The following is a 27,442-nucleotide window of genomic DNA, read 5'->3' as shown; positions in this document are numbered from 1 at the left end:
TTTTTTTTAAATATGTACTTAATATTAACAGCAGTACACCAAATTGTATGGTATATGGCGAAACCGGTGTAAAGCCATATCCAATAGATATTGATACACAAATGGCAGGTGACATGTATGTGTCTGTTCATTATATGCCTATCATATTCCTTTTCCATATCCAACGGTGAAAATACAGCACGCCGTATTGAATCAAAGCACTGAAAGTGCTGAGGGACGGTGCCTCTGGTGTATGTGCAGAAAAATATACAGGGAGAGCTGCCTGGTTTCAAAGTCGTGTCGTTGTTATCCTTGTTCCTTGTATTGGTCAATGTTATATTGTTCACTTAACAGCTTGATGCAAGATATAATACAGTCAAGTTCAGAAACTGCTCAACAGTTATAATAATAAACCCTTCCTCTCAATATGATGTACATTTGTGGGAAATTATATCAAATCCTTCAAAAGGTTAAAGAGACATGGAGCAGACACAATTTGTTACAGACGGACAGACAGACAACTGGAGCTAAAAGAATTAGTCTATTTCAGGAGGAGACATACTTAGCCAAATGGTTCTTGAGAAAAATTCATTAAAAATAATTTATAAAAAGTACAATAAACAGGCAGTCATAAAAGTTAACATGAACACTAACTTAGGCTTAGATGAGCTGGATAAAAAATGTCTTAAACAAAATAATTGAGAAGTTGCCCAAAATGTTACAGCTACATGTAAGAAATTAGCCAATTATCAACAAGAGATGTTTGTCAAACATTATGCCCCCACCTGAGCGCCATGTTGTCAGGATTATATGAACAATTGAATGAAATAAGCATGGACCGAAATGACAGCTGATTAGTCACTGACATTGGATGCCATTGAGGCAGTTTTAAGATTATGACCATTCAAAGTGTGAGGATAGAGTGTGATCATGACCTTTGACTCTATGACCTCAAAATCCATATGAGTCATCAGCTGGTCTACAAAAATCAAAATGTCAAGTTTAAGGGACATGGGTTCAGGCATTGACATGTTGTCACACAGACAAGCTTTTTTCAATCAATGTCACTGTGACCTTGACGTTTGACCCGATGACCCCTAAAATGAAAGGGACTCATCTACAGGCCAGACGCAACTCCAAGTCAGGTTTGAGGGCCATGGGTACAGGCATTGTCAAGTTATCACTCGAAACATTTTCGCATTCAAGGTCACTGTGAACTTGACCAATGACTCCTAAAATCAATAAGCGTCATCTTCTTGTCAGGACCAACTTCCATGTCAAGTTTGATGATCATAGGTTTAGGCATTGTTGAGATATCCCATTCGGAACTCCTCGGCCATTTTATCGAAAACAACCTCGGATGTATTTGGACGGTTTACATACTCAAAAAGTGATACGTTTAAGTCCGCTGCAAATAGATCGCGTAGTGAATTTATTTAGCAGTTAAACTTTATGACTTAACTCTTGGGAATCTTAATTATGTTTGCAATAAAACACTTCACTGGCAATCAATTTAAACTGAGATCAATAAATACAACTCTTAAACACTACATTTATTTAATTAATGATATTATTCAAAAATGTACGAACTACTTCAACTGATGTACCGGCATACATCCGAGGTTGGTTTTGAAAAAAAATGGCCGAGGAGCTCCGAATGTGAGATATCCCTGAGAGAGGATTTGTTATCTTTTTTGCATTAAAGGTTATTGTGACCTTGGCCTTGGCTTGATGACCCTCAAAGTCAAGTGGGGTCATCTACTGGTCAGGCCCAACCTTTATGTCAAGTTTGATGCCCATTCAGACTGAATGGCATGATTGGTCCAGGAATTGTCGAGTTTGCTTTCAAGATCACTTTGACCTAGGGGTCATCTACTGGTAAGGCCCAACCTCCGAGTCAAGTTTGAGGGCCAAGGGGGCAGGCATTGTTGATTTATCACTTGGACAACCTTTTACCATTCAAGGTCACTGTGACCTTGATCTTTGGCTCGATGATCCCCAAAACCAATAGGGGTCATCTACTGGTGAGGTCCCACTTCCATATCAAGTTTGATGACGAAAGGTCTAGGCATTGTTGAGTTATCACTCGGACAAGCTTTAAAATTAATTTACCATTCAAGGTCACTGTGACCTTGACCTTTGACCTGATGAGCCCTAAAATCATCTAATGGTCAGGCCCAACCTTCATGTCAAGTTTGATGACCATACGTCCAGGACCGACCGACATGTGCAAAGCAATATACCCCTCTTCTTCGAAGAGGCACATAATAAACAAGACTGTATAGGTTATATGGCGCCATTCAGGCAGGAAAAAACTTGTTGGATCCACATTGGACACATACTTTTCAAGAATTAGATTGGAAACATATATTTTTGAAGTATTTTTGGCAAAAAAGGGCCGTAACTCCTAAATGACTAAAGCGATTTCCATGACTATCGAACTTGATCAAGATATTATGGTCACAAACATGTGTTTAAAGTTTGGTGAGGATTGGACAAACAGTTTTCAAGAATTAGATTGGAAACATATATTTTTGAAGTATTTTTGGCAAAAAAGGGCCGTAATTCCTAAATGACTAAAGCGATTTCCATGACTATCGAACTTGATCAAGATTTTATGGTCACAAACATGTGTTTAAAGTTTGGTGAGGATTGGACAAACGGTTTTCAAGAATTAGATCGGAAACAATCTTCGGGACGTACGTACGTACAGACAGACGTACGTACGGACAAGGGCAACCCTATATGCCGCCATTTTGTGGGGGCATAAAAATGTCTTATTATGCACAGCAGTAATTACATTGACAGAGACATTTTTCCTTTGAAGTATTTATAAATTGAGTCAGTAGCTGAGTCCTTGGATGACATAACAGTGTAGTATGTTGGTTATAATATTTGTTTCCTTTTTAAAAGATATGCCAGCATGTATAAAGATGGTCTCTTCTTCCTGTATAGAGTCAACATCAAAGTCCACAGTAAATAGATTCATGTGAGTTGCACGAAGACAGAATTTTCAAGTTTAAACAATTTACAATGTTGAATTGATGTAAATAGTTGCTCAGATCACAGCAAGGGTAAACTGAATCAGAATGAATTCATTGAAGGTGTTGAAGCAGTTTCTGTTTGAAGGCTGTTCAACTCAAGCACAATCCTTTGATATGAGATGGTGGCATAAACTGTTTTGTGAATTCTGTCTTTGAAAAGTCTTTGGTAGTCTCAAGTATCACCTTGAAAAACAGTTAAGATGAATTTTGTAGAGATTGGAAAGTCTATTGCTCTTTCGGTAACTTTCATTCTAGGTTCTGAAGTATTTGTGACATGGCGCTGAGTCTCTGAAACGAAAAACAAAAATTATTTAAGAGCAAAAAAAACAATGATAAAAAAAAATTGAGTACATATACAAAATATTTTAAATTTACACCTCTTAACAGTCACAGAATATTTCACAGAGCCACTTGTAAAATACATATAATAAAACCAATTGTTTTCTCATTTAAATAAAGGGCACAACTCAAAATCACTTAAAGCCGGATTTATAGACCTAATAATTAGGACTTTAACATCATATACAAATATAATACAATAAAATTAGTGTAATGTCTCTGACATGACAGACGGCTATAATGATACCTTGAATTTGGTTCTTTGACAACAGACTTATCTGCTTGAAATCATTAAAAAACCTTTTTATTTCATTTGTTTTCTTTAAGGCTGCACTCTTACAGATTAACAGTTTTAATAATATTTTATCTTTTGTCCAGGAATGAGCAAATTTTGTGTAAACATCTGAAAACCAGCAATACAAGAATGCTGACAAAAGATTTTATCACAGTTTTTCATATTTCTGTCGCAAATTAATGTTTTTGAAAAATGCATAAAACATCAATTTTTGAAAATAAATATGAAAACTTGCAATGTGATTTTTTCAGCAGTCTGATATCACTTGTTGCTATGCATTTTCACATGCAATTTTACATATATACAGTATCCAGTGATGTGGATCATTCCATATATATGCTGCACATCTTTAATATTATAATTATAGAATGTGCATCAAACTATATGCATGATAAGCTTAAAAGTTTGTATTAAATTGAGATTTGGAAAAAAAATGCTACAAACTGACTGTAAATACATACATAATGCACGATTTCCTCTTGATTCGCTCTTGTGGTGTATTTACTTTTATCTTGCTTATAAATAACACGAGTAAACTGGAAATATGGAAATTTAGTTACCCATCCAGAAACCTGCAGTTCTGTGTAACAATCCGTCCCGCCTAGTAAATATTACCAGCATCTTGGATCCATGTCAGGATCTGAAATAAAAAATGAATAATCGATTTATTTATAAACAGGCTGTTTTCTTTCTGAAGCTTAAAATATGGTTGACATTTTTCTTTAAATGCAAGGTGGTTTCTGTTTTAATAAAGCCATTGCTTGAGCTCAAGTAGTCATCAGTCGTGGGGTTCAAGATCTGAACCTGTCCCACTTTTGGACCCAGGTTTACCGTACTAATATTATACCGTTCATGAGTGTGTCCCAGTACTAACCCACAAAGGTCAGATTGTTTGCAAATTAAGTTATCAGGAACAGTTTGTCGAGCTGGTTGAACAATTCAACTGCAAGCTTTAAGTTATTTTAAGTTCTAAGGGCCTGTGAGCCAAGCTGATAGAGCACAAACTTGCAAACAGGGAGTCCCCAGTCCAAGTCCCATTACTAGCTGCAATGTTTTCAGAACGGCAATAAAATTGAAAAAAAAATGCAGTTTGGGACAAACAAGCCTTCCAACTGTGACCAATAGAGCTTATGCTTACCTTCTGGCTACTCTGGATATTTAAAAAAAAACTTTTTGACCCATCCCACCCTCCGCATCCCCATACACAGGCAAATTTTAAATTTATAAGCTTCAATGTTGATTTAGAATTTCTGAACACTATTAGAGACATGATAATCTTGTAAATATAAGTCAAAGCAAGTTATTAAAAAAATATAAAAACTTTGACGGATGAAATGACAGATCAGTGTAAACACCGTCATAAAATCAGTCTGTTTTTAGCTTATTTGTTTTACTTAAATCACCGTAAAATTCAAATACCATGAGTCTAATGGTTGGATAGTATTTATGTCTATATTCCAGTGTTCTTATCACAACAAAACTCTTGAAATGCATCGAAATAAGAGCATTTTGTTTTTCAAAACATGACAGTTGGCGCGAGGTTGCGTCCCCTGAAAATTTAGTCAAAACGGCGTCTTAACGATTTGTTAATTTACTCAGCGGGTTGTAGATTCCACAGAGTCGTCTTCTGTCTTGAAATTGGCAGTTGGTTTTGTTAAAATACGCCATAATAAATGAAAGATCGCCAATATAGAATATTTCTGTTGTTGTGGCGGCCATTTTTTAGTCTACGAAGTTCGTACGCCACCCTAAGAGCTTTCGTAGAAATTTTCGTAGATCTACGAACAAACAGGTGCTTGATCGTACGAAATTCTTAATAAAACGGCTAAACAGCCTGAGATACATCGTACAAAGTTCGTGAGCAAAACAGACTTCGTACGAAGTTTAATAAAACTGGCCCTTATTCTAGTAAAGCTTGGAGTCTGGATTTATTTTAGCAAGTAATTTGGTTGGTGTGTAATAGTCCGCTTAAATCATGCTTTTAATATATATTAAAGTAACTTACATTTCATATTTCTGTCATCATTTCATGTGGCTCCTAGCTTTACATATCTGTAGCTTTACATGTTCTTTAGTATTAGTTTCGTGTTCGATGATATTATTATGTCCCTTTCATGTTCTGATAAAATTATAAGATATTACATACAAAATATATATTTATTGTTAAAACTTATGAATCATTTTATATTCATTATAATTATATTGTTTTGACAATGTTTATTTCTATGTATACTTAATACCCTATTAAATTGCAATCTAGGAGTAGAGCTAGTGAAGGGTCCCGAATCCTTGTATCACCATCTCGCTCCAAAGGACCAAAGAGGTTTTAAATCTCGCATTGGTTAAGTTATTACAGGTTGTAATTGATATTAAAGGGGGGTTGTAGCGAATAAATTAAAAACTTTAAAAGAGTTTTATCTAGTCTAGTTTTCCTTTTCCTAGAGATTCAAACACACTTCCGTCCACACCTCAAGCCCGAAGAGCCCGGTTTATACAGGTGCCAAAAAAAGGAAAAAGTCCAATGTCATTAAATGTAACGATCAGCTAACGCAGGAAAAAATCAAGATAAAATAAATCATGCATTCTTAAGTAATGTATTTTAAACATATCCTTTGTGCTTTAGAATTATAGGTTTATTGCATAATTATTAATGTTCTTGTATGCTATTAAATATTACTGGTGTTTTAAGCATTGAAAACCCGCACTCTTTCTTCGACCGAGACAAGCGGTAAATCGGTTTGTAACTTTTCAGCCGATTGCCCCTACTATGAACGCTGCCCTGAGCGGGCACCGTCCAAAAATCCGTATCACCATACTGTCGTTTTCTGATTCCGTAGCATGCGAGGACCGTGTGTAAATTCAGAACTACTTTCCCGTTGCAAAAACTAGCGTGACCAAAACAACTGGTAAAACCTGTCAACTTTTATATAAAATACATAAACATACATAACATTACTTAACTTTACTCACCCTCCAGGAGCATGTAAATATTCAGGAACATGATTCTCATGTTCTTCAAAAAACCATGAGGATAAGCACGAAGCAGAGAACACTTCCAAGCTATCATGTTACCTACTTCAGTGAACTAGTTGGTTGCCATTTCGAAGTTCATAAATTGTTGCATTATCCATGTTTATTATCATAAAAATATGAGCAGCTCGCCAATACAAAGAAGAAGAAGAATCGCGTCATCGATAGAAATAGCGATTGACTCACGAACTTCTCTCAATTCTGCATAGTAAGATCGTCAAAATATCCCACGAATATTTACTTGTCAAAAATGGCCGCGTTACGTCTACAGGAAATGACGATTAGTGTGTACTCGTAAAATAAGTACCGTTTTTTGGTTGTTTTTTTTTATGCTGTGACATTTAATTTTGTATTAGCAATTAGTTACTTTTGCTAAAATACAAACTATTTTGTTCTTATTTTGCTCAATAAAGTTAATTCTGTAACTTCTGACTTCGTTTCGCTGTAGTAGCCTCCCTTGACTTCATTACACAAAAATACGCAACACATTCGAATTCGTACACGCATTTGATAGATGGCGGTATATTTAAATCAAATTGAAAGCGAAAAATAAAAAGGAATAATTAAATAGGTAGGTATATAATAAATGGAATATTACGATTAAACGATTTTCTGGTGACCTGCATCACGTCTCATTCGGTGAGTAAACATATGTATCCGTCTCGACCTGCGGTCTCTACGGATACGTGTTTACACACCGAACGCGACGTGATACAGGTCACCAGAAAAGCGTGACTTTGAATGCACAGTTAGGCCAACTGACACAGGCAATAAACAACTTCACATCCGGCCCTTATCAAGTTTTCGGCCGCTGAATACATGCACACCTCCGCCCATCTCCAGCCCTCGGCCCATGAAAATATTCACTCCACTTACATATTGGTTCCTGTATTCCTTGGCCAATAATTATTCTCACACGCTCACCCCGCCCCTTTAATGGTTAAGCCAATCAAAATAATAAAATATTGTTCGATGATTTACATTTTTTGTTCAAAATTAAACTGGCTTTGCATGACTTTATTTTGTTAAATATTACTTATAAGTGTTAATACGTTGACTTTGTTCAAAATAAAACTGACTTTGCTAGACTTTGCTTGACTTTGATATCGTATCGTGCAAATATGCATTATTCTGGTTCTAATAAACTCATTTATACAACAAAGGCATGGTTTTATTTTTTTAAATATTATTTATAAGTGTTAATAAGTTGACCCTGTTAAAAATAAAATTGACTTTGCTAGACTTTACTTGACCTTGTTTGACTTTGATATTGTATCATGCAAATATGCCTTATTCTCGTTCACATAAAGTCAATTTAACAACAAAGACATGGTTTATTTTTTAAATATTACTTATAAGTGTTAACAAGTTTGTTTTTTTTTTGTTTTTTTTCGAAATAAAACTGACTTTGCTAGACTTTGCTTGACTTAGATATTGTATCATGCAAATATGATGCAAATATACCTTATTCTCGTTCTCATAAAGTCATTTAAACGACAAAGACCTCCATTTTATTTTGAATATAACTTTTAAGTGTTAATAAACTGACTTTGCTAGACTTTGCTATACTTTGCTTGACTTTGCAAATCTATGATTATTTGGTGTCGGGCTTGGTTCTGCTTTTTCCGTTGCATTATTTACAACACAATTATGTTTTAGCCTATTCCCATGGTTGCCATGTCGTGGTACAGGATATTAAATTCGCTATTCTTATGTTTTGGGAGCAAATCATAATCCAATCATTTATTCCCGCTGAAGCTACTACCACGTTGCAATATACGTAAAATACTCATTTTAAATAACCAATATTGTGCAACGATGTGATAAATTTGTTTTTTAAACAAATACTCAAAAATATGGTAGTTATATAGACAGTGTTTTCATTCATCAAATCGCACTTTTCTTTTATTAAAATGCATTCTGCAAATTATTCATTGTACAACAGTTGATTCATGTGTATATCTAGAGCAAGATACGAAATACAAGATACAAGAATCTTTATTTAAAGTCGAGTATATGCTAACAAAAAACCTTACACTTCAATGAGCTATTAAAACATACATAGCATATCAAAACATAACACAGAGCTGGTGATCCGGAAATAAAAGCGTAAATTGTACCCTATCGGGCAGTTAAGTGACAATAGATTCCGATCGGGCATACTGAAAGAGAATCCCCTCAATTACTGATCGGACATTTTCCTCCACTGTTGAGGAAGTAAATTGTGCCTTAGAATATTCGTCAATCAACAGTAAGATATGGCCATAATCATCAAAACATCATCGGAGTAATACAACCAGACATTGGTAAAAATGGTTAACATATAAGATGTAAATAAATATTGAAAAATTAAGGTTGCTATGAGGTTTCTTTGAGATATAATGATTGAAAATATTCGGTGTGCAAGATATAGGAAAAGTAGCGGTTCCTTGTGGTAGGGTATGTAAAAATATTGGCAAGGAATGGTTGCAGTATGCGGGTGGCAGAAATATTGACAAGGAATGTTTGCAGTGTGCGGGGGGGGGGGCAGAAACATTGATAAGGAATGTTTTCAGTGTGCGGGTGGCAGAAACATTGACAAGGAATGTTTGTAGTGCGCGGGTGGCTTAAACATTGACAAGGAATGGTTGCGGTATGCGGGTGGCAGAAATAATGACAAAGAATGGTTGCAGTGTGCGGGTTGCAGAAACATTGACAAGGAATGGCTGCAGTGTGCGGGTGGCAGAAATATTGACAAGGATAGGTTGCAGTATGCGGGTGGCAGAAATATTGACAAGGAATGGTTGCAGTATGCGGGTGGCAGAAACATTGACAAGGAATGGTTGCAGTATGCGGGTAGCAGAAACATTGACAAGGATAGGTTGCAGTATGCGGATGGCAGAAATATTGACAAGGAAAGGTTGCAGTATGTGGGTGGCAGAAATATTGACAAGGAATGGTTGCAGTATGCGGGTGGCAGAAACATTGACAAGGAATGGTTGCAGTATGCGGGTAGCAGAAACATTGACAAGGATAGGTTGCAGTATGCGGATGACAGAAATATTGACAAGGAAAGGTTGCAGTATGTGGGTGGCAGAAATATTGACAAGGAATGGTTGCAGTATGCGGGTGGCAGAAACATTGACAAAGAATGGTTGCAGTATGCGGGTGGCAGAAACATTGACAAGGAATGTTTTGTGTGCGGGATTGCAATAAGATGAAATAAAGGAAAATCATGGTCCCTGTTCGGTTTAATAAGTTATTGTTCAAAAATGGTTGTTGTTTGTGAACTGCAGAGTTATAGGCAAATAATGATAGCTGGTTGGTTTTTAAGACGTTGGAAAGTATAAGTAGCCGTTTGCAGGGTGCAAAAACATAGACAATGATTGGTAGCCTTTGAAGGGTGCATAGAAAATAGGCAAATAATGGTAGCTTGGTTTTATGATGTTAGCAGGAATTGGTTGCCGTTTGCAGGGTGCACAAACATGAGCAACTCATGGTAGCTGTGAAGATGGCTGTGAATGAAAAGTCGCCATGTGCGGGGTGCCATAACATAAGAAAATTGTTGTCACATTGTGGGTGTGTTGAAGGATGTTCATTGTTGTTTTTTTTAAATATTGACAAGGAACGACTGCCATGTGCGGGGTCAGATAATGTAGTCAAATAATGGTCTTATTTTTTTAGGGAATGGTTGCCATTTTCGAGGTGCAGAAATATTGGCAAAGAATGGTCACTGTGTGGCTTTGTTGAGAGGTTGGTAGGGAATGGTTGACATGTGCTTGCTATAGAACGCTAGGCAATTGATGGTCGCTAGTTGTTTTATGAGAATTTGGTAAGGAATGGTTGCCATAAGCCTAGTGCAAAAAATAGTCAATTGATGGTCACTACTAAGTTTCAAGAGAGGCTGCCATGTGCGTCCTGCAGAAATATATGAAAGGTGGTCGGACACTATGTGAAATTGTTAAGAAACGTCTCGTTCATGTAGAGATAGAAAGTTACGCATACCTTTCCTGTGTCAAATTGATTGTGTTGGACAACACTTAAATCGGTCAGTTCTCGCATGGAAATTTTCGACTGACGAAGAAAACATCATACAATTTTAACACGACAACAATGTATACAGATAGTGCAAAACATTTGAAATCATTATTGCCATCAATGATGATTATTGGTCAACATAGTATTTTGTCCAATGAGAGGGCAGTTTACCGCAAATATTCCAAAACATTTCATTAAATCAGTAGTCAGCCATTATTGGCCTTAATCAGGCGAAGCGGTAGCTATAAATACTGAATGGCCCAGTGAGCGGGTAGTTAAAACAATATAGTGTAGACCACCAAAACTGCGTTGTATCATACGTCTTTTAAGGATATACTAACAATCTTTAACCAATACCACGTAAACGTTAATTTCTATCTAAAGACCAGTCTTTATTTTCATAGGCGATAGAGTTCATACCATTTATACTTGATCAAATGAAAATTTTAGTTTAAGTTTCTTTTTTGTCTCTTTTTATTGTCTTGTTTAGTTTCTAATTACTTCAGCGCGGCGTGCCATTGTCGTAAACACAATTTATAGATATATGAAATATAGAATCATGTAAAAAGCAATAAAAATGCAATTAACCATACAATCAACAAAAATGTTTGGTTTAAATAGCATGCGTATTGTATATCATATTATTTAATGTCTGCTAACATGGCTTAATCGATATTCTGTTCTTCCAGTGTTTTAATTTATTCATTGGAGCTTTTGTATTTTGTCCTTTTGTAGCAGCCGTTTTAAGATACATTGTCAGAAGCGGTGATCAGAGGAAATATCCAATAATTCGCAAACCTGAATAATATGTCGGTGCGGTAATTTGCAGAAAAAAGGGGGTTGCACAATGGAAATGGAATAGATCGGAACACGTGTTACTTTTATCACAGTCGGAGAAGCATCGTTATATCTTCAAGCATGAGAAATACGGTAAGATTTAATATTTCAACGTGTTGTGTAATAAAGGGACTCTCTCATGTGTTTGAGTTTGACAACGATTCTTGTTTTCAAACTTTTTTAAATCTGGGAATATCAATTATTGGTCGAATATTAATAAAAGTTGAAACTAATTTAATCTGCGAGTTTTATGTCACATTTTTAAATGATTCATTAACATCTGAGCTCTAGTTCAAACTTTTTACGATGTTTTATCACCGGGGATGAGCAAATAAAGTCACGTGACCACAAATGCAAACGCCAGTAGTATTTTGGCTCGATTGATCGTCAATCAAGGTAAGTTTCTTATCGATATTTTTGTTATACGCGAGAGTTCGTTCAAATGACATAGCGCAAAAAAGAATGCATTGTTTTGTCTTTCGATCGGAGTATTGGTCACCATTCGTGTCTGCATAGTTTCCGAGAACACTTCGATACAAATTGTGTCCATGAATGCAAACGCACGTAGGTAGTGTTAAAATGTCAAATATTAAGATAAATTGCCACAATTTTTCAATTGTTTTGACTTTCAGTTGTTCAATAATGGCTTTTATTTGTTTTATGAATATTTTGTGCGATGCAATTTGTACAAACAAATGCATTTTCTGAAGTATTTAAATTTGGCAAACGCACGTTGGCATTTTCATAAGGCAAACGTACGTAGTCTACCTAAAATGACAAACACACGTAGGCATCTTATATAATAATAATAATAATAATAATGACTTATCGTATATGTCGAAAGCTTTTAAAACTTTTTATTATTTTCATATCCATAACTATTGCTGTAAGATTTTTGAATTTATATTTAATTATTATTATGATCATAATGCTTACGGTCATATGCATAAGGGAAAGTGAAACGCTTTATGTCGTTTTACTTAGCTAGATAAGCCATCTTTTAAGATTTTAAGAAGCGTTTGTTTGCACGAGACGTATTTTTTATGAACATGCTTTTACAGATGATATTCTTTTAACAAACTACAATTTGTGTAATATATTTTGCGCTAAAAGTGGCGCTTAATTAATGAATGACAGTGTCTGTTTCAGTGATGTCATTTGTTTGCTACGTTTGTGGGAATGCGTTGAAAACGACATGGGGGCTGAAATTGCATGAGCGCCGCCATGACGGTGTAAAAGTATTTACATGCTGTTAGAAACAGTTATACACCACGGAGAGTTTGACGCGCCATATGTAAGTGTATTCTAGTATTAAAAAATGCTTATATTATTCTTGTTTTATTCTATATTATTCTATAATTAAGCAATTATCTACCAGTCACAAGCTCAGGCGTTTTTTATTAAAGGTTACCAAAATATTGCAATTACAAGTATTTTAATTGCATACTTTTAAAGGCATACATGTATTTATTCATCAAATTTTAGATAATAAGTATCTTTCATGGCCGAGAGTGCCAGGTTCATCCCAACCCGAACCCGAATGTATTGCGGAAGCGGGGTTTACCGTGTTTCCTCAAAACACCCTGCGAGAGGGGTGGGATGAACCTATCTTACACGAGCGGCGATGATCCTAGAAAAACCTGGAAATCTTTTGTGCGTAGTGAATATAATGCGCGTATAAATTTGTAATAATTCGTGTTTGTTATGGATATTCGTGCAGTGATTCAGATTATGTTTATGTTGTGATTAAATATTTATAGTTCTAAAAAGAGGACAGCGTTATTTCTTGAATGGAGCGCGAAAACTTTTCTATTGCTCCATTTGAAGCGAGAAATAATCAATTTTGAATTTTAAAATTGCCACGAGACAATGTTTCCATGATGCTACAGACGACAGTCGTCTACAAGGGAGGTAATTGTGTGATGACGATTGAAAAAAATGAATTCCATACGGGTACTTTTTTATCTTGGCCCTTGCCAAATTTTTAGGTCAACTTATCTGATGTGGAAGAAAGTAGAATCTCAGGCAGATCATAACAAAAGTTTGTTTATTAATTAATCGTTATGTTATTTGATTACTTATCTTTGATTTTATCTGATTATCTGTGATCGCTTTTATTGTCAATCATTTTATTCAATGTATGAAACTAATATAAGATATACAGTTATAGAATAAATGAAGAACATGTCCATTATAATGTCGTTATTTCTGTAAAACAGCACTTATACATATAGTTCAAAGAGTATTTTCAGTGATATAAACATTGTTCCGGGTAGAGCATACATTGTCATTGCATCATCGCAATATCATTTTATGGTTATCATTATCACAATATCTGTCATTAACAATTATCATGACAGTATTATCATCACAACACGAAGAATGGTTCATTAAAGATGTTTAAATTATGTTCAAATGAAACGTTTATCCCCATGCGATCTGTTGATCTGTTACAAGCATCTTAGAATCGTTGCGTCTGGCCCGCTCCCAGCACACACCAATGGTTCCCTTCTGTAATGCATTTCTGTTTATCAAAACAGTCTTGTACTGTACTGGACTCCGACTCTTTGTATCAAACGTGTGGTTCCTGAAATGTGACATTACAACAGCTGTTCTAAATATTCGAGATAAATATTTAACAAGCATTGTTAAGTTAGTTAAGTCTGTATACCACCGGTATGGCCGGATGAGAGTTTGTTCGAGAACTCATATTTCCCGCAACACTCCCGCATAATATCGTGTCAATGTTTGTTACGTATCATAAATTTATATAACTTTCATTATGATGGATATTTAATAATAAAGCGGATAAATATCTTCAATATCTTGAACACATTTTCAGTTTTTAAAGGCTAACGAAATATTCGTTTGCTCCTTATTATAAGATGCCTACGTGCGTTTGCCATTTTAGGTAGACTACGTACGTTTGCCAAATTTGAAATACTTCAGAAATTGCATTTTTGTACATATTGCATCGCACAAAGTATTCATAAAACAATTAAAAACAATTATTGAACAACTGAAAAACAAACATTTGAATAAAATGTGGCAATTTATCAAAATATGTGACATTTTAACACTACCTACGTACGTTTGCATTCATGGACACAATTTGTATCGAAGTGTTCTCGGAAACTATGCAGACATGAATGGTGAACAATACACCGATCGAAAGACAAAACAATGCATTCTTTTTTGCGCTATGTCATTTGAACGAACTCTCGCGTATAACAAAAATATCGCTAAGAAACTTACCTTGATTGACGATCAATCGAGCCAAAATACTACTGGCGTTTGCATTTGTGGTCACGTGACTTTTTTTGCTCATCCCCGGTGTTTATCATTGCAAGAAATACTTTGTTCACAGTTCACATTAAATAACAAAATCGATGTCTGGCCCTATATCTGACCATTTTAACAACTTTTTTTTATTTTTGTCTTTGAAAAAGCGAATTATTTCGTAAATATCTGCAAACCAATGATATAAGATTGCTGACAAAAAAACAGATCGTAGATTTTAATATTTCCGTTCGAAAATTAATGTTTTATGGATCTTAAATATAACAGTTTGTGGTGTGATTTTTGTCAGCAGTCTAACATGTTTGGTTTCAATGGGTTTTCGCAAAAATAGGCTCGTTCCAAGACAAAAAAATAAAAAAAGTTGTTAAAACGTTCAATCTGTGAGAGTGCAGCTTTAAAGGTTGTTTACGTATTATTTTTGGTTTAAAGCGTCTATGCTTGTTAAGTCGGATGGAATTAACACTGTAAAACTTGTATGGCTGCATGTTGATAAAAACAAAATCACCAAAGAAACATTTATATCAGTGTCATTACTTTATTATATGTATCCCTCTATTATATTTAAATTGTCGCTGTGTGCGTTTTAGGGGAGACTGACAGGGAATGGTTGCCGTGTACTTAGTGCAGAATCATGGACAAGTAATGTTCGCTGTGCGGGGTTTAAGGGAGACTGACAGGGAATGGTTGTCGTGCACTTAGTGCAGAACCATGGACAAGTAATGTTCGCTGTGTGGGGTTTAGGGGAGACTGACAGGGAATGGTTGCCGTGTACTTAGTGCATAATCATGGACAAGTAATGTTCGCTGTGTGGGTTTACTTGGTGCAGAATCATGGACTAGTAATGTTCGCTGTGTGGGGTTTAGGGGAGACTGACAGGGAATGGTTGCCGTGTACTTATAGCAGAACCATGGACAAGTAATGTTCGCTGTGTGGGTTCACTTGGTGCAGAATAATAAACAAGTTATGTTCGCTGTGTGGGTTTTCTTAGTGCAAAACCATGGACAAGTAATGTTCGCTGTGTGGGTTTACTTGGTGCAGAATCATAGACAAGTAATGTTTGCTGTGTGGGGTTTAGGGGAGACTGACAGGGAATGGTTGCAGTGTACTTAGTGCAGAACCATGGACAATTTTGCATATTTACGTTCGAATTTTTTTATGGCTTAAGCGCTAATTTTAAGCGTTACGAACGCTTTAAGGTAGATGAACTTTTCAGAAGTTGTAAAAACTATTGAGATATGTTCTATTGTGAGTTACATTCTATGACAGAATTGAAGGCATTGATGCCATAATTAACTGACTCTTAGATAAAAGCAAAAATAAACTTAAATATGTCAAAACTATAAAGCTATGAGTGTGCAACCTTAAATGCGCTGAACATTGTGTCGTTTATATCTTCAATGCCTAGTTGAAGCCTTCTAGTAGTGCCCCCCCCCCCACCCAACAAAACCCCCCAAAATAAAAAACAACCGTATATTTTACACAACTTCCGTGTTATATGTTAATCATGTTATTGCCCCCTGCTGTCTGTCAGATTTCATATCTGGGTGTACTGTGCAGTACTGGAGGTTTTGTAAATAAATAAACGTAACACATACTAGGTTTATTTTGACCACTTTTTCAAATTACATTTAAATTATTATTTCAATGCTTTAGAATAAGGATAAGAGTAATGTATAATGTTAGATATAATAGATCATTAAAATGATTTATGTTATACGACATAAATGATATGCAATTATGGTGCATCATATTTAACTAACATGCATGAATGTAGTGCGATTAAGAAAATAATTAATGCGGTATGGAAATTGATTTTGGAATCACATTTAATATAATGAAAAATTGAAAAATAGAATAGAATATTTCAAATCTTTTTAACGATGATCCATAAAATGCTTAAATATATTCAATATGTAACAATTAAGAATATGATTGATTATAATCCGGATCATGACCTAATTTATATTAGATTGGTAAATTACCCTTTATTTTCACCCTGGACTGATTTAAATAGATAAAGAGAGAGAGAGAGAGAGAGAGAGAGAGAGAGAGAGAGAGAGAGAGAGAGAGAGAGAGAGAGAGAGAGAGAGAGGGGGGGAGGGGAGAGAGAGAGAGAGAGAGAGAGAGAGAGAGAGAGAGAGAGAGAGAGGGAGAGAGAGAGAGAGAGAGAGAGAGAGAGAGAGAGAGAGAGAGAGAGAGAGTGGTTTTGGATTTTGAATATAAAAACAGGTTTATGACAATTTAATATAGGATTATTATTACACAGTCAAGCATTAAAGAATGATTATTGAAACTTTAAAATGATTGTGTAACAAATGTAAATGGACAATAAATATAATGCTAATCTTTTGAATTAATATGTCGAATGCCATTTAATTATAAGATGATACAATAATATATAACATATTTCAAAATTTTATGAAATCCAAAATTTTAACCGCAGTATTGCTTTTTTGTTAATGCTGTTTTTTACCCAAAAACCTTTTTTTGCGCAGTTATTTTTTCTAGCACACCGAATAGGCATTTCCGGTGACGTCAGCCGTGCTGGAAAATCCCATCTGGCACCCCCCATGTCAGATGAGTCACGCGCTGTGACGTCAAACTTTTTATTTCTTTTATCATATACTTTAAGTAACCATAATTATGATATTTCAATAGATGAGTTTCATAAACATTAACTTTGCAAAAATATATCTTCAAAACTAAACGAAATAACCCTTCAAAGACTTGATATCGAATGAACTTATTGACGTTGACATTGAATAAAAATTACTGCGCGTCATGACGTCAGTAAACCTTATCGCACGCGCTTTTTGGTGAAATGTACAAAAATGAGCTTTTTTATTCAGCTTCTTCACAAAAAATAATAGTAAGGTATGCTAGAAAAAATATATATCATGTGTATCCGTTCCGGATAGAAAAATCCGACCCTCGGGCACGCTGCGTAGCCGGTAACTCGGCAAGCCTCGTTACCAGGCAACGCAGGTGCCCTCGGGTCGGATTTATCTATCCGGAACGGAAGCACATGACAGATATTATTATTCTAGATAATTTGCTTACGATTGATTACTGCGTAAAATTATTTTGTAGAAATTGATACCACAAATCATTGTTGGCGTCAAAGGCGCTCCACAGATTCTTTTTTCATACTTATGTGCACATGCCGGAATAGTCCAATACGTGGACCGAACCACTTTAAAACAAATGAACCTGTGCGGCGTAATATGGAAAGTTCCTCCTCATTATCAGCAGCAGCAGCAGCAGCAGCAGCAGCAGCAGCAGCAGCAACACCTCTAATTTATATATTTATTTATATAAAATCTAAACATTTCTGTTTTATTTGCCCGTTTACTTGCATGTTTTTACTTAAATAAAACTGTGATAACCATCTTTTTCCCAGGCGAACTCTTTGATAACCATTCTGACGATTGCGAGTCTTATGACGTTATGTCAGTGTCAGAACAAAAGTGACGCAATTCGGTTGCGCACGCAGCTTTTTAATGAAACGGTATATGACCACAGGATTCGGCCTACAAACAACCAGTCTGCTGCCATAGGTTCGTTTGAAGACATAAATATATAAATGTTGTAGATTGTCTTCATTTCGCTAAGGTTTTGATTTGTGGCGACATAATTAAGTCACAAATCTTTAACGTAGTTAAACTTCTCTGAAGATTAGAGTCATTTGATATAGAAATCATTAATACCATTCATATTAAAACTGTTCAAAACCTGCAGTCCATAGAGGTCACGAAAAAAGATCTTGCGACATAATCATATGTACGAATATGGCATTTTCTCTGACTTTTCTATATTTTACATGTGTGTCAATTGATGTGCGTTGTCACAAGTACATCACAATTGTTGTGAAAATGCTTAATTTTGGGTCTCAAGCTTGACTCCGCACAAAAATAATATGTTGCTCAAATTGACCCGCTTTTGCTCTTTGGATATTGAGGTCAAGCTACGTCATTGCATGGGTTTCGGGAACTCATTCGAATGCTCTTCTTTCTATACAGAGGTGGCTATGGATTTATACCTTTATGCCATTAACGAGTTGAGCGATAGCACTGAGACGCTTAAAACCACAGGCTTCCTGGCGGTGGAATGGAACGACGCCTTCCTACAGTGGGATCCGGATGACTTTGGAGGCATCTCCCTTTACCATTGGCCGCAGGTGAACTGAGTTCAATGGCTAGAGTTATTATTAATCAGCCATCTAAATTGATCGGTTCTTCTCTCATTTATGTATCTCAATATTTTTTAAAGTCCATCTTAATTAATAACCACGAGGGGCATAAACTAGGGCTGGTCAGCTTGGAATAAACATTCACAAAACTCTTATAAACCTGGTCTTTAAGGAAGTTGATTTTTTGGATGGGTTATGGTCAAGTTTATATTTGTTAGGGTTTGAGGGTTAGGCATAAAGCATGACAAAGTGGTGGACAAGTTATAGAAACGTGCTCAATGTTTTTTATTATATTCTTGATTGTATATAACTCACTTTTTTAATTTTAACTTAGTTATATACACCATGGCTGTAATACTCGCACTAGTAAAACGTTGTCTGCAAATGTCTTGTCGATTTGAAATAAAGCCAATCTTTTATTAACTTTTTTCTCCCCAGAAAGAGGTTTGGAAACCGGACATTGCGCTAAAAAACTCGTATCTTGATTACAAGACGCTTGGAGTTGATGATCTTTACATTGAGAACTATAACGACGGTTATATGGTTTGGTACCCATTTCAGGTAATACGGAATGAACTTATTACCTCAAGCTTCCTTGGCTCCCTTATGCTTACAATGTAAGTACAGGGTCGGGTTTAAGACATTTCTATAAAACACTCAAAACTTTCGGCAGGCTGGTTTTTGCAAATATTTATGAGAAAAACTTTATTTTGCGTTAAACTAAATCATCACCTTTAAAAATGATATTTTTTTTAAATTCTAAAATCGATTTGCCGCCAATTTTTGAAAACATTGATATGTGTTTGGAACGTTGCAAATTTAAGTGATTTGATTGGTAAATAACTTATTAGTAATTATTGGATAAACATTGAACGCTTAATAACAGTTTTGTTTTACGTTGGCCAAACCAAAGAATTAAGCAGTTCTATAAAACTGGCTGATACAGTCACATACTCTCGTGATATTATTCAATTTTAAACGCAAATTGCACCAATTCGGAAGTGCCAACTCATTGTCGCATGCCTAATTCCTTTTTTTAACACAGGCCAATGATTCAAAGCATGGCTATACCATATCAGAACATGGGTAATTTTCCATCTCTATAGGTTTTAAAGCCATTTGGTTTGTGGTTTCTAAAACAGACTACATTTTGTTTTTACATTTTTACCGCATTGTCAGCACCCGTTCATCGGATATCGTCATTTTATCGTCATCCACAGTGGTTACGTTCAACCAATTTTGTTTACCTTATATGAAATGTTACTCCTTTTCTAACGTTGTTTAATGTATAGTACATTTGAGGTGGGTGGGTTGTGTGGCTTCTCCCCATGTATGGAGTTTGGGTCGTGAAGGACTTGAAAAAAAGTGTTATTTACCTTGCAAAATTTTGTCAGTAGACTTAAGGATATAAAGGAAAATTATTTAATGGTGTTTGACATTTAAAACGAACCTGGGGTTAGCCACTAAATATCACTACTGTTTCCCCATGGTAGAAGTATGGCATTTAAACCCGTTTAAATATAAAAGAAGTGTGGAGTTGGAAATATTCAATAAAAATAACTATTGAAGGCCATGGGGTCATAATGGACTCAAGTATTTTTTGTATGATTTATATATTAAAGGTGTGTTTTGATGACATTTTTCAAGTTTAATCACAACATAGCTACATTCTGTTAAGACAGACAAGTCATAGTGTGATTTCGAGTGCAAATATGTTAAGATACAACGATACGTCAGATAACCTTTTTTGTAAAAACACGGTCCGCTATTTTCAAAGAAATCTTTAGTTTTTGCAATATTGCTTTAAATTAAACTTTGATTTACTTGAAAATGATTAACACATGTTAATAATGCAGTTTTATAACAAAAAAACGAAAAATAAAAGGTTACCGTTTTTACCTTTTTTTGCAAATTTTGAGCTACGGAGTGATTTTTTTCTCGACATGAATATACCCGCCTCTTTTACACTTTAAAGACACCCTTCTGAAAATATATAAACACAATCGTTAGATTTTTGCCTTATAATACCTGGAAATACAGAATTGGAATTACGACGATCATTTGCTTTTAAGTATTAATTTATTAGACACAAAATGAACCTTAAAGTCCGTGAAGCAGTGTGGTAGTTGGTCATACTTTAAAAAGATCAAAAATGATATTAATTCAGTTAATTGTTAATTTTCATGTTATGAAATAGCTGCAGTTTTTCACAATTCGTTTCCTACTAAATTACTATTCATGAACACCACAACCTGTTAATTGGTACCACAACGTTCAGAAAATCGAGCGTAATGCAGCAAGTATAACAAATAAAGTTCTAAAATTTGTAACGCGGCAAGCTTTTGTCAATAAAAACGCCACACACATGTAAAGAAAATACTTAAACCTAAGGTATGTGAACAATTCTCACGAAAATACAGATTTTTATGTTGTCAACACTAACGTCTAGCAAATTATGCAAGTTCTAGACGATCAGATATTAAATTTCATTCAGAACTTTTACCTTTAGAACAACTCATGGCCATTCCTATGTGGAACTACATTCTCCATTTTTTTTAAATTTACTCGTATAAACCTCTAAAATTGAAAAATAAGAAACCATACTCACTGTTTACATCCATACTCCACTCATTGGCACTATAACGGAAGACGCGTTGGAGCATTTTCAACACATAACAAAATGTTATGGCTCCAATGATTACCCGGCGTGGAAACTGTTTTCTTCATTTTTTTCATGTTTTGTACATAGGTGGAACTTTCTCCCCATATATGGTGTTTGGGGTCGTGAATGAGTAGAAATCAGTGTTTTCTTGCGTGAAATTTGGTCAATTGACTAGAATATATATATGAAATGTATTAAGTGGTGTCTTACCTCTACCTTTACTTCAATATACAAATGTACGTAAAGCGTATATGTTGTAGGCACATAGTCAGCGGTTCTATATTCAAATCCTTGATGACAGAGAATTTAATACAATACATTGGCAGGTTTTCCAGACAACGTGTTCAATGGACATAACAAACTTCCCATTCGATAAGCACACTTGCAGCTTGCAGTTCCGGGCATGGAGTTATACTGAAAAAGAGGTACACAAACAAGCCCACACAGTATATCTATTTCGTATATGCACTTAATTGTAGACACACAAGAACTATATAACTTAGCTTTCGTCAATTAATTTTCAATACAATGATTTCTCGCGACTATGATTTTGTTGATTGCAGCTATGTGTTTCCATATTGTGTTGAACGATTGCTTTATTGTCCATGATGTGCACATGCGCTTCAACTTTTCTTTACGACTCCATTGGGGATTTGTAATCATCATAATTAATACCTTGTTTTATTAAATAACTATTAATTATTAGCCCTTAAACACAGCATTTGCCTCGTCCAATAATACAAAGGCCTCCTACAACAGTGGCAATATCTATATCAGTTATAGATAGAAAGCCCGCATTTTAAATAATTTGATTGGCTAATTAAAGAGGGCCAAAAATGATATTGATTTGCAGCTGGAAATTCGGAGACGGTAGCCATTTTATTTTAAAGTTAGTATTAAAACGTTCGTCGACATTTGAGCACGAAACTAATTCATAGTTTTAGCGCATTCGGAACTCCTCGGCCATTTTTATCCAAAACAACCAGGGATGTATTTGGACGGTTTATATACTCAAAAAGTCGTACGTTTAAGTCCGCTGCGAGTAGATCGCGTAGTAATTTTATTTAGCAGTTTAACTTTATGACTTAACTCTTGGGAATTTTACTTATATTTGCAATGATACATTTCACTGGCAATCAATTTAAAAACAAATAAATACAACTCTAAAACACTACATTTAAAGAATGATATTATTTCAAAAAATCACGAACTACTTCAATTGATGTACCGGCATACATCCGCGGTTGTTTCCGATAAATATGACCGAGGAGTTCCGAATGAGTTTTAGCGTATACAGAAAAAAAAACACGATTTAGTTGTATGTAACCGCTGTGTACGTAAAATTTACAAGCGTTTATATTCATTCGGATTCGGATATTTTGATTAGACCTAAAAAAAATGTGTCCATTTCGGGTAACCCGACCCTACCTATAAAAATGCGCCGACCCTAACTATTTTTTCCGTTTCTGAGCAAAAAAATAAATATTCGTTAGCGAACAGAGAGTTACGAAGGGCGGATAAATGCAGATTTTAATCAAAATTATTGTTTATAAGATAAAACAAAGTCAGGCAATGACAGTAATGTAGTAAAGACTGCCATGTGCAAGAAAACACTCAGAACTTACGACATATTTTGAAACAAATAAATGAATAAATAAAATAAAATCCCTACCTACCCTACCTAGAAATTTTTGGAAGGTAACCCTAAACAAACATTTTTTTTTTTTTTGGGGGGGGGGGCTTAACATTTCCATAAAAATGGTTAAATATGTTATGTTTTTAAGAGTTGTTCTTTGTTATATGTTGATAATCTTTTAATAGTTTTATGGTAGTGTTTAAACTTTAAATCTTTTAAGTGCATGAAATTATTTTATAAAATTGTCAATAAATAAGTGAGCTGACATTGGCCCTGTTATTTGTCCTCGGGACAGTCGTATTGGCCCTCAGAATTGTTTTTAAATGGATTACCCTTTTAAGCTGAACTCTTACAGATTTACCGTTTTTACAACTTTTTTATTTTTTATCTTGGAAAGAGTAAATCTTCCGTTCGAAAATTAATGTTTTATGGCCTAAACCGCCACTAACGGTTTAAGAAAAATGCATAAAACATAAGTTTGAACTTAAATAGAAAAAAACTGTGATCTAATATTTTGTCAGCAGTCCTATATAACTGGTTTCCATGGATTTTCGCAAACATTGGCTCTTTCCAAGACAACAAATAAAAGAGTTATCAAAACGTTCAATCTGTAAGAGTCAAATAACAGTCTAAAGCTGAACAAAACTTGAAATGTATTTTAACAGAGACTAATAAATCGCCCCTGTATACGTACTAGGTCCCGTTTCAATAAAGACAGTAAGGCTTAAAAGCACATGGACACTCTAAGAGCAGCGTAAGGTTTTCAATTAAAGACCAAACCAGCACTGGATTGTACTATGTTGTGCTTCATCCTTGTTCTTTGAAATTTGATTGGCAATATCATGTTAAGAGCAAAAAGGAAGCGAATGCAAAGCCTTAGGTTAAGAAATATAATAATGCAAAAACAATTGTATGTACATTGGGTAACAAAAACCTACTACAAACCGGTTTATTGGACCGCGAACAAAACGCCTTTGGTCAAGCAAATAAACGTTTCGTAATATCTTATTTCGCAGTTGCCGGTAGCATTTAATTAATATGATAAAAACGTATTTAATTATGTATCGGCGACAGCTCATTTGGTAACACACATTATATGTTATCTTCATATATTTACCTTTATTTCCTTTTCAGGTAAACATTCTGAGCAGTACGGAAGGTATCTATGAGGTCGTTTTAGAGGAGAACTCCGCCTGGAAAGTTCTTGAAACAAGTTCGAGCGTCGCGGTCGAGGAAACCGTAGTCACAAAAACCTTTACGCTCAAACTACAACGTAAACCACTGTACTTTTGCCTGACGGTTATTCTACCTATATTCATGCTGGCCATCTTGGATATTTGCGTGTTCTTGCTGCCGTGCGGAAGTGGAGAGAAAGCTAGCTACGCAATGACGGTGTTTCTGTCGTTCGCTATATTTTTGACGATCGTGTCCTCCACTCTGCCGCAGAATTCCAAATCCATTGCGATAATTTCAGTGTTTCTTATAATTCAGACAGTTTCGAGTACTTTGATAACGTTCATTGCCCTGTGGATGTTGCGTCAGAATAGCCTCGGGGAGGAGGTGAAGACTTGGTGGTTTGCTGCAGTCATTCGAGTTATGAAGGGTCGGCGAAAACGGGGTCAAGTTGCACCAATCGAATGCGCTACCGAAGAGGTGAAAATTGAACTTGATGAGAAAGTTCCACATAAAAGTGATCAAAAAACAGTTGAACCAGAGTTCACAATGAAAGAAGTTGTTCACTTTCTAGATGAAGTATTTTTAAAGATTTTTGCAATGTTATTATTTTTATCGGGCGTTATCTGTTTTCCACTGGCGTATGCAAATAGCTAAACCACAACCCAATGCACAAGTGGTTTTTATATCTAATTCGAAAGTAATATAATTGTTAGCCAGTTTCAGCAAAGTGTATTAGAGAATGCAAGTTTACCTTTTAAATTTATTTTAAACACTCAATAAATAGTTAAGATGTTATAGGTTTTTTATAGAAAATAATACTCACCCAAAAAAATCCTTACAGTCTGCAAACTACACCACAATGTGACGATGACTGTTGAAATCTTATGCTGAAGGAATACTGTATTTAATTAAGTAATGGAAAAAGAGGTATTTGTTATATGTTTGTATGTCGATACATAAACCAGTATTGTTGTATCGCCAACTTCTTATCACTTCTGTTTGTCTAAGAGTACACTACTTTGTTGTTGAATAGTGTACCAGGTGGATTAAAGCAATTGAGAATAGAAGGACACACAATATAGCTACACTCGCTTACAGCTGCAAAGAATAGCTTTCACTGTATGTTACATACATGTTGTTGAAAAGGCTTCCTAACAAGGGCTAATATCTATTCAAAGTTGTTTCCAATTTATATACTAGTATCATAAAATTATGTCAAACACATACAACTACTTGTTTGTTTTGTGTGATGTATTTGTTAAGGTGTTACGATTTGGGACTTTCATTAATAGTCTTACACAGTGGTAGGTGCTGATATTGTCGGGACGGTGGCCGGGCTTGGACATCAGTTATTGGTAGGGATTGACCCAATATTAGGAGCAACCATGTCTTTGTACGCTACTGTTTCTGATAAAAGTAGAACAATCTAGTAGTAATTAAATTAAAGGATAAATTAATTACCTCCTCCTGGCAATACTTTCAAAAGATATTTTCTAGCGATCGAAATTAATTATAGCATTTTTACAAACTACACATTACTGTGCTGTAATTTCCATGTACATAATGCACAATATTGCTGTTTATCTATACTTTATACTCTTGAAAGTACTAACCCTTTTACAGTGATATATCAACTAGAGGAATCGTGCTCGTGTGGATTGCTCGTACAGCCGGGAAAACTAGTTGATGTTATCACTGTATACAGTGCTCTAATCCATTTTTACTTTTTGTTAATTATACATGAAATGGCTTTTGTAAATAATTGTTCAAATATTGTACCCATTAAAAACTTTAATGCTTTTATTTCCAGATTACCAGCCCTTTGTTATGTTTTGATATGTTATCTATATTTTAATAGCTGATTAAAGTAATGTTTCTTGTTAGTATATACTCGACTTTAAATAAAGATTCTTGTAACTTGTATCTTGTATCTTGTTATAGCTATACATTTAAATCAACTGTTGTGCAGTGAGTAATTTGCAGTTTACATCTTAATAAAAGAAAAGTCCGATTTGATCAAGGAAAATATGAAAGCACTGTCAATATAGCTACCATATTTTTGAGTATTTGTTTTAAACCCAAATTTATCATATCGTTGCAAATCCAATATTGGTTATTTAAAATGAGTATTTTACGTATATTGCAACGTGGTAGTAGCTTCAGCGGGAATAAATGATGTCATTGTCATCATTGGCAGGAAGCCTGCTTGCAATATGATTTGCTCCCAAAATATAAGAATTGCGACGTTTATTAAATATCCTGTGTCACGACATGGCAACCATGTTGAATCGTAAGATAGAATATAGTTGCAAAGGGCTAAAACTTTATTGAGTTGTAAATAATGCAACGGAAACAGCAGAAACAAGCCCGGCACCAAATAACCATAGACTGTTTAATCACAAATTGGGACAGTGATAGAAAACCAAGCAGACAACCAACAAGAGACACACAAGACAAAGCCTACATATCAATAATAAATTAAGAATGATGTGGTTTTCGCTCGGTTTTGAAGGGGAGGTATCTTCGCCCAAAGTCTTTACACTGCCCCACGCCCCCCCCCCCCCGACAGCTATCATTTCGGAACGTTCAGCGGCAATTGGGGACAGTTCTCGTCATCCTTTTGGGATAAAACACATGCTTTCGGAAGTCTATCAGTACCGAACATGCTATCAGAGAAAGAAAGAGATAGTTTTGCGCCAAAATTATATGAAATGTCAAAAAGTATGCTTTACAGCATTGTTTTGAATTACACTACTAGAGTCAGACGAATTTGTTGTATTTTTCCTGAAATTTCGGTATCGAAGTGTTAATTTTTTAATAATATGAGTGTTTTAGATGCATTAAAGGAAACAAATATTTTTGGTGCTAAAACATGAGCGAGTCCCCTTTTTTGAAAAACGCCAGTGTAATCAAACCTGACCCAAAGTTATTTTAAAAA

The 27,442-nt window shown here is 35.1% G+C and overlaps 2 protein-coding genes across 3 annotated transcripts; both read left to right on the top strand.

Annotated features, from left to right (window-relative positions):
• Positions 1-1,618: 1,618 nt before the first annotated feature.
• Positions 1,619-9,887, top strand: LOC128223309 (uncharacterized). The gene is made up of 2 exons (XM_052932587.1): positions 1,619-1,638; positions 9,374-9,887. The coding sequence occupies exons 1-2, from the start codon at positions 1,619-1,621 to the stop codon at positions 9,885-9,887; spliced, it is 534 nt and encodes a 177-aa protein (XP_052788547.1).
• Positions 9,888-11,526: 1,639 nt separating this feature from the next.
• LOC128224686 (acetylcholine receptor subunit delta-like) lies at positions 11,527-26,355 on the top strand. Of its 2 annotated transcripts, none has more exons than XM_052934659.1 (6): positions 11,527-11,634; positions 18,242-18,398; positions 18,861-19,018; positions 19,469-19,591; positions 22,019-22,117; positions 24,463-26,355. In XM_052934659.1, the coding sequence occupies exons 1-6, from the start codon at positions 11,623-11,625 to the stop codon at positions 25,156-25,158; spliced, it is 1,245 nt and encodes a 414-aa protein (XP_052790619.1). In that variant the 5' UTR covers positions 11,527-11,622; the 3' UTR covers positions 25,159-26,355. The 2 variants fall into 2 exon arrangements, with proteins under 2 accessions (XP_052790619.1, XP_052790618.1); XM_052934658.1 differs by lacking the exon at positions 11,527-11,634 and adding an exon at positions 12,725-12,835.
• The last annotated feature ends 1,087 nt before the right edge of the window (positions 26,356-27,442 follow it).

Source organism: Mya arenaria, chromosome 17 (genome assembly GCF_026914265.1).
Source record: "Mya arenaria isolate MELC-2E11 chromosome 17, ASM2691426v1".
NCBI lineage: Eukaryota > Metazoa > Mollusca > Bivalvia > Myida > Myidae > Mya > Mya arenaria.
The sequence above is the reverse complement of the archived record's forward strand: the minus strand, read 5'-3'. Positions and strand labels throughout refer to the sequence as shown.